The following is a 12,270-nucleotide window of genomic DNA, read 5'->3' on the forward strand; positions in this document are numbered from 1 at the left end:
CAGCATATCAAACTTTAAAGGTTTAAAGTTTTAAGTTTTTCACATAAAGGTTTTATGTGATAGGCTTTTGCTGAGTTTTAACAGATAAAGCTCATTTAGGTTATTGGTCAATTCTGCTGCAAACATCAGCTTTCTTGAGAACTAGCCATCTGCTGACCAACCCCATTTAAAATATACAGTTATACCTACATTATTTATTAAATGAATCAATTATTGTATCTTCATGTTTAAAATCACAGAACAACCAACCACATTGTAGCTATAAATAGGTAACGAATGAATAGGTAAATCTCACCTCACTTTGCATCTTACACTGTATACAGAGCATATAAAGCATGTTAAGCGCTTTCAACATGATATGCTTTTGCAAAGCAGATAAAGCAAGAATTTATGTTATGCTGCTAAAATTAGTTCTACGTACATTATAGATATACCTACATTATTTTCAGATCAATCAGCTAAATGCAACTTCATTTTCAGAATCACCAAACCGCTACCAACACTGTTGTATATGTAATGTAATATGTTATATGCAATATTTCAGTAATATAAAAAGTTGTGTGAAGGCCATGTGAATGCTTTCAAAGAAAGCATCTGTTAAGAAGCTGATAATTTTTTCCCAGGCAGAACAGGTTGTTCTTGTAGCACCTATCAATAGCTACATTTTGTGTGACTAATGTGACATCACTAATAGAGAGGGTTTAAATGGGGTAATGGCCAATGTTCGGCAACTGAGGACCTGCGTCACCTTGTTCTCACTTATCCTTGCATCAGTGCTCATTGCTCGCGGTAACAAACCTGCACGCCTTAAAAAAAACACGGCTCAGAAGATGTTCTTTTATTATACATTGTATACACTGTTTATTGCATTGGTTTAATTCAAATAATAATCTACATTAGGGTTAGATCAGGTTGAAATAGACAGTTGCATGTTAGCACAGTATGTACAAAAGCTATAATTGTCTAATTTGAAATTTCTACTGTAGCCTTTGGTTGTGGCCAACCACCCATTGAGCCTGTCACCTCCCGCGTGGTCAATGGAGAGGACGCCAAACCCCACAGCTGGCCTTGGCAGGTATGTTTGCATCACGTTTTTCTTATTCCCATTTTCCTCTTTATGTGCTAATTTTTACTCATTGTGACTTCTTTACTGCTGCTGTCATTCTGTTGCATGCTGCTTTTTACCATGTCTTTAAAAAGATGTAAGTTTTAATACATTTTATGCATTAATCTCTTTCCATCTGTCTTGTGATTAGATCTCTCTGCAGTATCAGAATGGTGACTCATGGCATCACACATGTGGAGGATCTATTATTGACACTAACTGGGTGATGACTGCTGCTCACTGTATCAGTTCTTCAATCCAATAATTCAATGCAATGTTTATTAATTTATGTAGAGCAGGACTGTAGCTACAGTATATGGATGAAAAATGAGCATGAGTCCAGGGCTTCACAGGTGCAGAAGCCCCATAACTCCTAGCTTTGGCCCTGATTTAATGTATGCAGATGGGTGATTCTCACGAAATTAGACTTATGAGGTGTCATTAAACATTTTGATAATAAGAAACATACAGTTACAAACGTCTGTTCATGTACTATTTTGTACATGATTTCAAATGACATCATACAAACCCATTTTGTTGTTTTTTCCACATTTAAGGGGAAAATTTTCATTACCGCAACGTGTCCATGACTGGATTTTGGTTCTTTGACATGGAAATATTTATAATTAAAAATGTTATACTTTAAACATTTACAGTAAAGAAACATGTGGTATCTGGTGATCATTGGTAGATTTACAGACAATAATAAGGAATTTAAATGTCTCGCACCAATTTTCTCATCCTCCGCAAACATTTTCAATCATTATTTAAGCCCTCAAGGAACTAACATTTTTAAAAAAATAGTTAGAAGGGACATATTTGACTGTGACACTCAAGATGGCTACCAGGTAAGCAGTTCTTATTTTTTCTCTCCAGATAAAAGTTACAATTTTGTTTGTCATAGTACCTAGACAACTTTTTTATTTCTCATTACCGAAACATGAGTTTGTAAATGCATATATTTAATGTAATATCATGTTGCGGTAATGATACTTTTTGATGATACTCTAAAAAAATGTAAATAATTCTATTGGAAATATTTTTTAAATCCTCAAAAAAATAATGGTTACAGTAAGTTCAGACCTTAATCTTATATGTGCAAAAAAAAAAGGTTTCAAGGGCTTTTTAAAAATTCTGATGCTGGACACCTTCTAAATCTGGATTTTTTGAGAATCACCCAGATGCATTTTATGTATAACCTCTATGCTGGTTTGAACCTTCACTGTGTGTCCTGTAGTTCTTCACGGACGTACAGGGTGTTTGTTGGTAAGCATAACCTGGCAGAGGATGAGGCTGGGTCAAAAGCCATCAGTCCAGAGAAGATCATTGTGCATGAGAAATGGAACTCCATATTTGTGGCCCTCGGGTAAGAACTGCTTCAGAGATTGGATATTTTCCTTTGGGACCTTACATTTATTGTGCAATATTTTTATTTTGTGAACAGATAGAATCACTTCACTGAAATGTTTAAAATTATACAATTAATTGTATAAATGGCCACTAAACTATATTAAACATGGACAAGACAACTGTTTTCCATGGCAACTCATCAAATAATTTCAAATTGTGATTGTGGCCCTCGGAAATGACATTGCCCTGATTAAGCTATCCGAGCCTTTAACACTAAGTGATAGTGTTCAGCTGGGCTGTATCCCACCTGCAGGCACCGTCCTTCCAAACAACTACACCTGCTATGTTACAGGCTGGGGAAGACTGTCCAGTAAGTGTTACATACATAAACATACATGCATTTTTGTGACGATAGCGTGTATACTCTAAGTGTGCATGAAACATACTTGAGATAAATTAATTGTAGTACAATATGAAGTGATTTGTAAAGAATATAAATCCTCTTAAAGTCACTGCACTTTGGGTGTGTCCCAGCTGGAGGACCTCTGCCTGATAAACTGCAACAGGCTCTGATGCCCGTTGTTGACCATAAAACCTGCACTCGTTTTGACTGGTGGGGTCCATCCATCAAAGAAACCATGGTCTGCTCTGGTGGAGATGGTGTTGTTGCTGCCTGCAATGTAAGTAATATTCTTTGCCACTTTAAATTTTGTGCATCAGGACATATTTTACATTTACATTTTGCAGATCAAATCAGAATACAAATGAGAAATGTTTTTTAATAATGCTACAGGGGGACTCTGGTGGCCCTCTGAACTGCAAGAACTCTAATGGTATTTGGGAAGTGCATGGTATTGCCAGCTTTGTTTCTGGCCTGGGTTGCAATGCTTTGAAGAAACCTACTGTTTTCACCCGTGTGTCCGCTTTCAATGACTGGATTGATCAGGTACACCACGCTGCATTCATTTCATCATTTCATTCATAAAGTGCTTATGTGAATGCCTTAAATACTGATGTTTAGCTTTAACTGATAAGAGTCTAGCTTAAGCATAATGGTTTTTTATAATCTTTAGCCAGTTTGGTTTTGGTTTGAAAACAGAAAGATGTTTTCATGTGATTAACTAACTAATACTAAAATATTTTCTTCCTGTTTTCTTTGATTACTGAAGACCATGATGAACAACTAAGATGGACCACACATGCTGATCTTATTGCAAAGAACGAAAATTCCAACAAACCATCAAATAAAGATCAAGATAAAGTTATCTTTTCATTTCTCTTTTACTATAAATACCTGAGAATGTTTGAGAATATTCTTGAAAAATTGAGAAGTCTGTCCTAGCAATTTGAATGTATGTGTGTGTCTTTAATGAAAAGAGTAATGAGAGGTACAAAGAACAATGTTTTGATCTTTGGTAGCATGGTTTGTGAATGAGAATAAAACTTTACAATTATTTATTTATCTTGGTTTTCAAAAGAGGCATAAGTTTAGAGCTAAGTAAGTCTTGAACCTCAATGACGGTCTCGCATATTAAGACAAATATTTAACTTTTTTAATGGCTCCATGGGGACTCCGGGTAGCTTTTGACATTTTGGTGGGAAAGTGTTTGATCTGTGAATATTGTTCATCTTAAGCAGCATTATTATTGTGCTTTGTGATACAAATATTGGGCATACAAATGTATATGGGCCTTGTTTAATATAAAAAATATAATATATATTTATATAAAAACTAAAAAGAAAATAATATGAAAGTGACAATTGATACTAATTATTAAACCAAATACAGCTAAACAAACAAAAAATGATGGAAAACAACGTTTCCTATAGATGGGTGTTGATTCGCCTTCCACAGTTACAGTAGGTCACTAAGCGTGATGGCAATTTGTCATTTAATAGTCATTTCTAATGTATGTCGCACAGTATTATTACATCTTAGAAATATTTATAAAAATATGAAACGTGCTTATATGCTACTGTAACTCATTGCTGGGTGGGTGTCCTGCAAGCCAAGTAAAAAAATCTTCAGCTGGTTCAAAACGCAGCAGCTTGCTCACTAGATCAAATAATTACAACCATATAAGCACAATTTTATAATCGCTGCTTAGCTGCATTGGACATATTTCAAAATTTTGCATATAACTTTTAAGGGGCAGTTTCCCGGACAGGGCTTATCCTAGTTCCAGACTATTAAAAAATACTGGTTTCAGCTGCCTTAATTTAAAAACATCTTCCACTGACATCTAAACATATATCCTGGTTTCAGATAATCAGTATATAGAGAAGAGTGGGGAAGGTTGCAACATTTTTTGTATTTTCAGTTTCTCAGAGACTGTTTGTATTGGAAATCCAAACATTCAATTCATTGAACCTACATTTAACAGCTACCAACCCACTGCTGTAGCATGTTTAAATATGACAATATACATACAATTTATAGTTGACAAAGTCAAATGTTGCACCTGATCCCATTTTAGGGATATAAAAAAAAGAAAAGAATTATTCTATTTCAAGATTGATCAATTTCATTATTTTATTACTGTACAAACAGGGTCTTTACAAAGTTTAAATGGCTGTGTAAATACTAATAACAACAAGTTACCAACTATGTTTTGTAAGGTCTACAAGAAATTTGAACTGCTAAATGTTTTATATCAAAATTTATTCAAAATAGAAGCCACCAACTTAACATTAGGATTTTATCCAGTGTTGAGAGAGCTTTTTATTTGTGTTTTCTTCAAAACAATCTCATCCTAATGACGAAAGCGTGCTCGAATCGAAAAAGTTTAGTGTGAGTGCAAGTTTCATGGGAAAAAAATGGGAGACACCTAATAAATATTTTTTTATTATTCCATGAATCAAATTTTATTATGTTAATTTTAACATCAATGTAATTATAAGGGACATTTGCAATAGCATGCTGCCTCATTCCTCTGGCATACTCACAGCTGTGCCGATCACTAGATCACACCCCTACTCCATATTGCTTCGTTATATTTCTATGAAACGTAATTCTCTTTTGTTCCAGAGTTTGTTGGGTCAATTCTGCGTATAAAGTTGGTTGCTTTTTTATTTTTTATTGTAAATGTACATACACAAAAATGTCAAAGGCAGACACATTGCACCATCAACAGTCACAATTCATATATGAAAATACAAAGAAGTGTATTGTATACAAAGAATTAAATAATTATAAATATGAATTAAACGGAAGGAAAGAAAATCTTTATAAAATTAAATTAAGTATCAATAAACTTAAAATAAAGCATTGACAACACAGGGAATAATTATTTGGTCGAAATAAAGTGGGTTGCTTACATAAAAATCTCTTTATATTTGAGCTCACTCCTGGATTATCAGCTGCCTCTTTTAACCAAAGATAAGATTGAAGATTAAATCAGATGACTCTTAAATAATCATGTTTTGATCAGGACTACACCTTAGTTTCACAATCTGATATGAATCAATGCACAGGAATTGACTGCTGTAGGTTGTCTGAGCATCTTTATCATAGAAACACACCTACTGATAAAATGAATTTGTAATACACTGTGAATTGCTTTGGATTAAAGTATTTGCCAAATGCTAGATTTTCAGCCTTTCTCTATATTTCAGGTAACCTTACTACAGATAAATTGTTACTGTCAGATAAGGTCAAATGGCCAATGACTTACAAAAGTAAAGCAAGGCAGTACAAACCACTATTCCTTTTTGCTTTTTATCATTGGTGCCTTTGCATTTATGTCCTTTTTATTGCTAACTTTGTCCATCACAGCAGGGTGAATGCATCCTAATTACTGATAATTGTTACTATAAAGAAAAGTTAAAGAAAGAAAGTGTAAAGAAAGCAGGTTTTTGATTAATTTTGCTGTTAACATTATTTATACCAACATTAGTTAAATCAGTTAAATGCAACTTTATGGTAAAAGTCATTAAATCACTCACAACACTGTAGTTCTAGGAAACATAACTTAACAGGAAGAATAAGACTTTGTTTTTTAAAACAGCATATTCTTTCATTTATAATAAACATGTATGTGCAGATTTAAATAAAATTTGCTACTATTAAGTGGGGTCCGTGTCAATTAACTCAAATACAGAAGACTGAATATGAACACATTCCAAGAAATTATGTAATATGATATGCAATATATTTCAGTAACTTAATTTGTGACTAAAGTTTGTGTCAAGGTCACATGAATGCTTTTCAGAAGTTGATCATTTTTTCAGGCAGAACAGGTTGTTTTTGTATCACCTCTCAATGGCTACATTTTGTGTGACTAATGTGACATCACAAATAGAGAAGGTTTAAATGCGGACAGTGACAGTGTTCGGCAAGTGATGATGACACGCGTCAGCATGTTCTCCATCGTCGTAGCATCAGTGCTCATTTCTAGCGGTAAGAAACCTGCATGCCTAAACTGAAAAAATAACAGCTCAGGAGATTTAGTCTGTTATTCAATACACTGTAAATATGCTTTGTCATGTCAACTAAGTATGTGTTTTAATCTAAATTAACTGGTTTATTCGAGTTAAATTTTTTAATTTAAATTAATTTCCCAAATATTACAATTGCATTGTAGATACACTTTTTACAGTTTATCTACAAATCTATAAATGTCTAATTCTGCATTTCCACTGTAGCCTTTGGTTGTGGCCAACCACCCATTGAGCCTGTCAACTACCTCGTGGTCAATGGAGTGGAAGCCAGACCCCACAGCTGGCCTTGGCAGGTATGTAGCATTACTTTGTCAGTCTTTTTTCATTCCCTTTTCCCCAAGAGTACTAGGCTCCCATCACTGCTCCCATGACACGTCCTAATTTTCTCATTCTGACTTAAAGGTGCAGTGTGTAATTTTTAAAAGGATCTCTTGACAGAAATGCAAAATAATATACAAAACTATATTATCAGGGGTGTATAAAGACCTTTTTATAATGAACCATTATGTTTTCATTACCTTAGAATGAGACGTTTTTATCTACATATACAGAGGGTCCCCTTACGTGGAAGTCGCCATTTTGTGCCGCCATGTTTGTACAGAAGCCCTTAACGGACAAACTTTTTTCACTAAGTTGTCTCCGTTGATGACATGTTTTTCTGGTGCCGGCTACCATTGCTTCTCTATGCGTTTCAAAAGCGAGGGGTGAGCGGTGGGCTGAGCCGTTGGTTGCAATTCACAACCTCACCACTAGATACCGCTAAAATTTACACACTGCACCTTTAACTGAATCATTTACTGTGGCTGTCATTCTGTCATATTCTGCTTTTGTAGTGTGTGTCTGTGTAGATTTTAATAAATTCCATAAATGCATTTCTCCCCATCTGTCTTGTGATTAGATCTCTCTGCAGGTTCTGGAGAATGGATCATTGATCCACTATTGTGGAGGATCTATCATTGACACTAACTGGGTGATGACCGCTGCTCATTGTATCAGGTATTCAATCCAAGAATTCAATGTTCAGTATTTATCCTTTTATGTAAAGCAGAATATAAATGAAAAATAAGCATGATTTCAGGGGTCTCCAGGTTCAGGCTCCAACAGTATTTAAAGTAGGACTGATCCCAGAACTCCTACAGTAGCTTTGGCCCTGATTTAATTTAAATTAATGTAAAAATGCATATGTATATTAATATGCAGATTGTGCATGTATGTATAACTTTTAGGCTGGGTTTAACCTTCATGCATTGTGTATCTTGTAGTTCTTCACTGACCTACAGGGTGTTTGTTGGTAAGCACAACCAATCAGAGGATGAGGCTGGGTCAAAGGCCATCAGTCCAGAGAAGATCATTGTGCATGAGAAATGGGACCCCATAATGACCTTCGAGTAAGAACTCCTTCCGAGATTGGAGTATATTTTCTTTACATTTATTATGCAATATTTTTGCAGATAAGCACTTGACTGTATTGTTCCTCATAATCTTAAATGTCTTTTAATATAAGTTTAAACTTTTTAAACTAAACTTTTGATACAAGGAGTATTTTTATGGTTGAAATCATAAAAACGCAACCAGTAAAAACTCATTATAGATGGACATTGCTACAGCAGAACATAATTCCTAGTTACAAATGTTGTTGTATAGTTGATGAGTTTACTATTATTTTAAAGTGTGGTGAAAATATAGAGAAAGTGTTTTTAAAGTTTTCATAGCATTTTAGGCTGAATTCTTTAGATGAATCACAGCATTTAGCAATACATTATTTTATATAATGGCCATAGGAACTATATTACACATGACTGTTTTCCAAGGCAACGCAAAAATAATTTTAAATTGTGATTGTGTGCACTCAGAAATGACATTGCCCTGATTAACCCTATAACTGTCACTGTCCCACAGGTGGGACGTTTGGCATTACATATTTAAAACAATAATTACATAGTCTAAACCTACACCAATCTTGACAAACTATATACCGTTGGAAAGCTCTAAAAATGTAGTTTCAATATATCAACACCATTTAAAAAAAAAAAGTATGTAGTAAGAGTCATTTTTTAAAATGTCGCAGACCAACAGTTGGGCTCAAAATGTTATTACATATTTATTTGTAAATATCCCATTAACCTGAAATAACCTCGACAAACTATATATTGTTGGAAAGCTCAGGGAATGTAGTTTTCATATTTCAAGGCTATTTGATGATAGAATTTGTATAGGGACAGTTATTTTGTTAAATGTCACTCACCCCATAGGAATACATATAAATGATTATAAATTTATAACACTAATACCCTATAAACTTGAAATAATCTTGACAAACTATATATTGTTGGAAAGCTCTAGGAATGTAGTTTTCATATTTCAAGGCCATTTGATGATGGAAATTTATTAGGGACAGTCATTTTGTTATTTGTCACTGACCCAGTAGGAGTCCATATGAACTCGTATATATTCATAATTGTAATATTCTTCAAAATGAATATATGAATCTTCAAAAATCTTGACAAACTATATATCGTTGGAAAGCTCTAAGAATGTGGTTTTCATATTTCAAAACCTTTTTGCATTAAACACAATGCAGAGACAGTAATTTATCAACTTTTGACAAGATATTGCAACTAACCGTTGACACCTAGTGGCCTTGGTTGGTAAAACCACTAAAAGTGTGACAGAAACTTCATTTTTTGTTATTTTCACCTAAAATTTGGTTCAGAACTAGTTGAGACTTGTGTCTTTATTGGTGTGGTGTTTTGAGAGTAAAACATTTAAATTTTTATATACATTTGATTAGAGAGTATATACTTTATTGCATTATTTTTATTATTAAACGGGTATAACTTTTTTGTCATTTAATATTTACAACTTCAAACACCTCAGTGTAAAACTATAAATTGTCTTCTTAAAAAAGAGACCAAGATTTTGCTTCTAAACCAAAGAATGCCAGAGTTATAGTCATTTTAACGTGCAGATCACCTTTTCACCCCCCCACTCAAAAGGGGCAGTGGCAGTTATAGGGTTAAGCTGTCCGAGCCTTTAACACTAAGTGATAGTGTTCAGCTGGGTTGTATCCCACCTGCAGGCAACGTCCTTCCAAACAACTACACCTGCTATGTTACAGGCTGGGGAAGACTGTCCAGTAAGTGTTTGTGTGTATGCGCACACATGTATTTGACTTCATACTCAAAGTATGCATTCTTGAGATAAATTAACTGTATATACAGTACAGTGAGTTATAATCTATAATCTTATAAGCACTTTGGTTGTGTCTCAGCTGTAGGACCTTTGCCTGATACACTGCAACAGGCTCTGATGCCCATAGTTGACCATAAAACTTGCACTCAGCCTGACTGGTGGGGTTCATTTGTCAAAAAAAGCATGGTCTGCTCTGGTGGAGATGGTGTTGTTGCTGCTTGCTTTGTAAGCCATATTCTCTCTTTGTAACTTTAAATATAATTTTGTGCGTAAGGACATATTTTACATTTTGCAGACGTTTTATGCAAAACAACTTACAAATGAGAAAGCATAAGCATTAAACATTTGGTCTTAAATTGACATACAGTAATTATATTACAGTAACTCTATTAGAGTACATAAGAATATTGTTTATCTTTTAATAATGCTACAGGGTGACTCTGGTGGTCCTCTGAACTGCAAAAACTCTAATGGTATTTGGGAAGTGCATGGTATTGCCAGTTTTGTTTCTGGCCTGGGTTGCAACACGTTGAAGAAACCTACTGTTTTCACCCGTGTGTCCGCTTTCAATGACTGGATTGATCAGGTAACCCACGCTGCATTTACAGCCAAAATGTATTCACAACTCTATGTATCATTTCATTCATAAAGTGCTTATATAAGTGCATTGAATATTGATGTTTTAGTTTTAGCTTATTTGTTATTTCTGTCTAAAACTAGTTTGATTACCAATTTGTTAGGCTATGAAAACAGAAAGATGTTTTCACGTAATGAACTAATACTGAAATATTCTTCCTTGTTTTTTCTTTGTTTACTAAAGACCATGATGAACAACTGAGATGGACCATATGCTGACCTATATTGCTAAGAATGAAAATTCCAACAAACCATCAAAGCAAATAACAGATCAATATTGGGTTGTTTAAGTTTTTCAGATATACACTCACCTAAAGGATTATTAGGAACACCATACTAATACTGTGTTTGACTTCAGAACTGCCTTAATTCTACGTGGCATTGATTTAACAAGGTGCTGAAATCATTCTTTAAAATGTTGGCCCTTATTGATAGGATAGCATCTTGCAGTTGATGGAGATATGTGAGATGCATCCAGGGTACGAAGCTCCCTTTCCACCACATCTCAAAGATGCTCTATTGTGTTTAGTACAGTCCAATTTGAAATGATTTAAGCTTTGTGACATGGTGCATTATCCTGCTGGAAGTAGCTATTAGAGGATGGGTACATGGTGATCATAAAGGGATGGACATGGTCAGAAACAATGCTCAGGTAGGCCGTGGCATTTAAACATTGCCCAATTGGCACTAAGGGGCCTAAAGTGTGCCAAAAAACATTCCCCATACCATTGCATTAATGAGAAATTGAACAGGTGTTCCTAATAATCCTTTAGGTAAGTGTATTTATTCACCACAAACTACCAAATATTAGCAGAATATCAGTTTAAACTTTGTTCGTGTTGCTCAGCGGGTGGAGCATTGTGTTAGAAGCGTAAATGTCATGGGTTCAGTATCAAGGCTGCTGATAAATTAAAAGGTATATCTTAAATGCACTGTAAGTTGCTTTTGATAGAAGCATCTGCCAAAACTCAAACTGAAACATCTTCTGCTTTTACTTTGAGGGATCCTACCTTAGATCCTCACGTGCAGAATGTTTTTATTTTTGTGTTCTTTAGTTTATTTTTAATCATTTATTTACATAATCATTTTATAATCATTAGATATCCATATCATTGTTTATTTGATTATTCAATATTATTTTTATTATTATGAATTTCATTATTATAATTTTTATAATTATTTTATATGTTTATTCATTCATTCATTCATTATATTCCTAATATTTCATTTATTCATTCATTAATTATATTTCTAGATTTTATGTTTATTTATTCATTGATTATATTTCTATATTTTATATGTTTTATTAATTTCATTGTTGTTCAATCTCATGTTTGTGAATTTTCATGAGCTGTCCTGTCTGTTAGTGATGTAGTACTCGAGTCCGGTCTCGAGATCGGTCTCAAGTCCGAGAATAAACTCATGATTTCCACTTTCTCTTACTTGTTCCTTCAAAGACTTGGTCTTGACTCGGTCTCGGACCACAGTGGGAGGAGGAGGACTCGTAATTTCAGACCTTGAGTCCTTGAGACCAACACATTTTAACA

General features: G+C 34.2%; 2 protein-coding genes across 2 annotated transcripts; both read left to right on the forward strand.

The window, feature by feature from the left end:
* Positions 1 to 664: 664 nt before the first annotated feature.
* ela3l (elastase 3 like) lies at positions 665 to 3,720 on the forward strand. The gene is made up of 8 exons (XM_073861074.1): positions 665 to 789; positions 987 to 1,075; positions 1,257 to 1,352; positions 2,341 to 2,458; positions 2,676 to 2,825; positions 2,990 to 3,135; positions 3,249 to 3,401; positions 3,625 to 3,720. The coding sequence occupies exons 1-8, from the start codon at positions 714 to 716 to the stop codon at positions 3,640 to 3,642; spliced, it is 846 nt and encodes a 281-aa protein (XP_073717175.1). The 5' UTR covers positions 665 to 713; the 3' UTR covers positions 3,643 to 3,720.
* Positions 3,721 to 3,874: 154 nt separating this feature from the next.
* LOC129440065 (chymotrypsin-like elastase family member 2A) lies at positions 3,875 to 11,927 on the forward strand. The gene is made up of 8 exons (XM_055199121.2): positions 3,875 to 6,854; positions 7,100 to 7,188; positions 7,794 to 7,891; positions 8,158 to 8,283; positions 9,892 to 10,031; positions 10,167 to 10,312; positions 10,521 to 10,673; positions 10,908 to 11,927. Exons 1-8 carry the CDS (start codon positions 6,797 to 6,799, stop codon positions 10,923 to 10,925), a joined length of 828 nt encoding a protein of 275 aa, XP_055055096.1. The 5' UTR covers positions 3,875 to 6,796; the 3' UTR covers positions 10,926 to 11,927.
* The last annotated feature ends 343 nt before the right edge of the window (positions 11,928 to 12,270 follow it).

Source organism: Misgurnus anguillicaudatus, chromosome 22, assembly GCF_027580225.2.
Source record: "Misgurnus anguillicaudatus chromosome 22, ASM2758022v2, whole genome shotgun sequence".
Taxonomy (NCBI): Eukaryota; Metazoa; Chordata; class Actinopteri; order Cypriniformes; family Cobitidae; genus Misgurnus; species Misgurnus anguillicaudatus.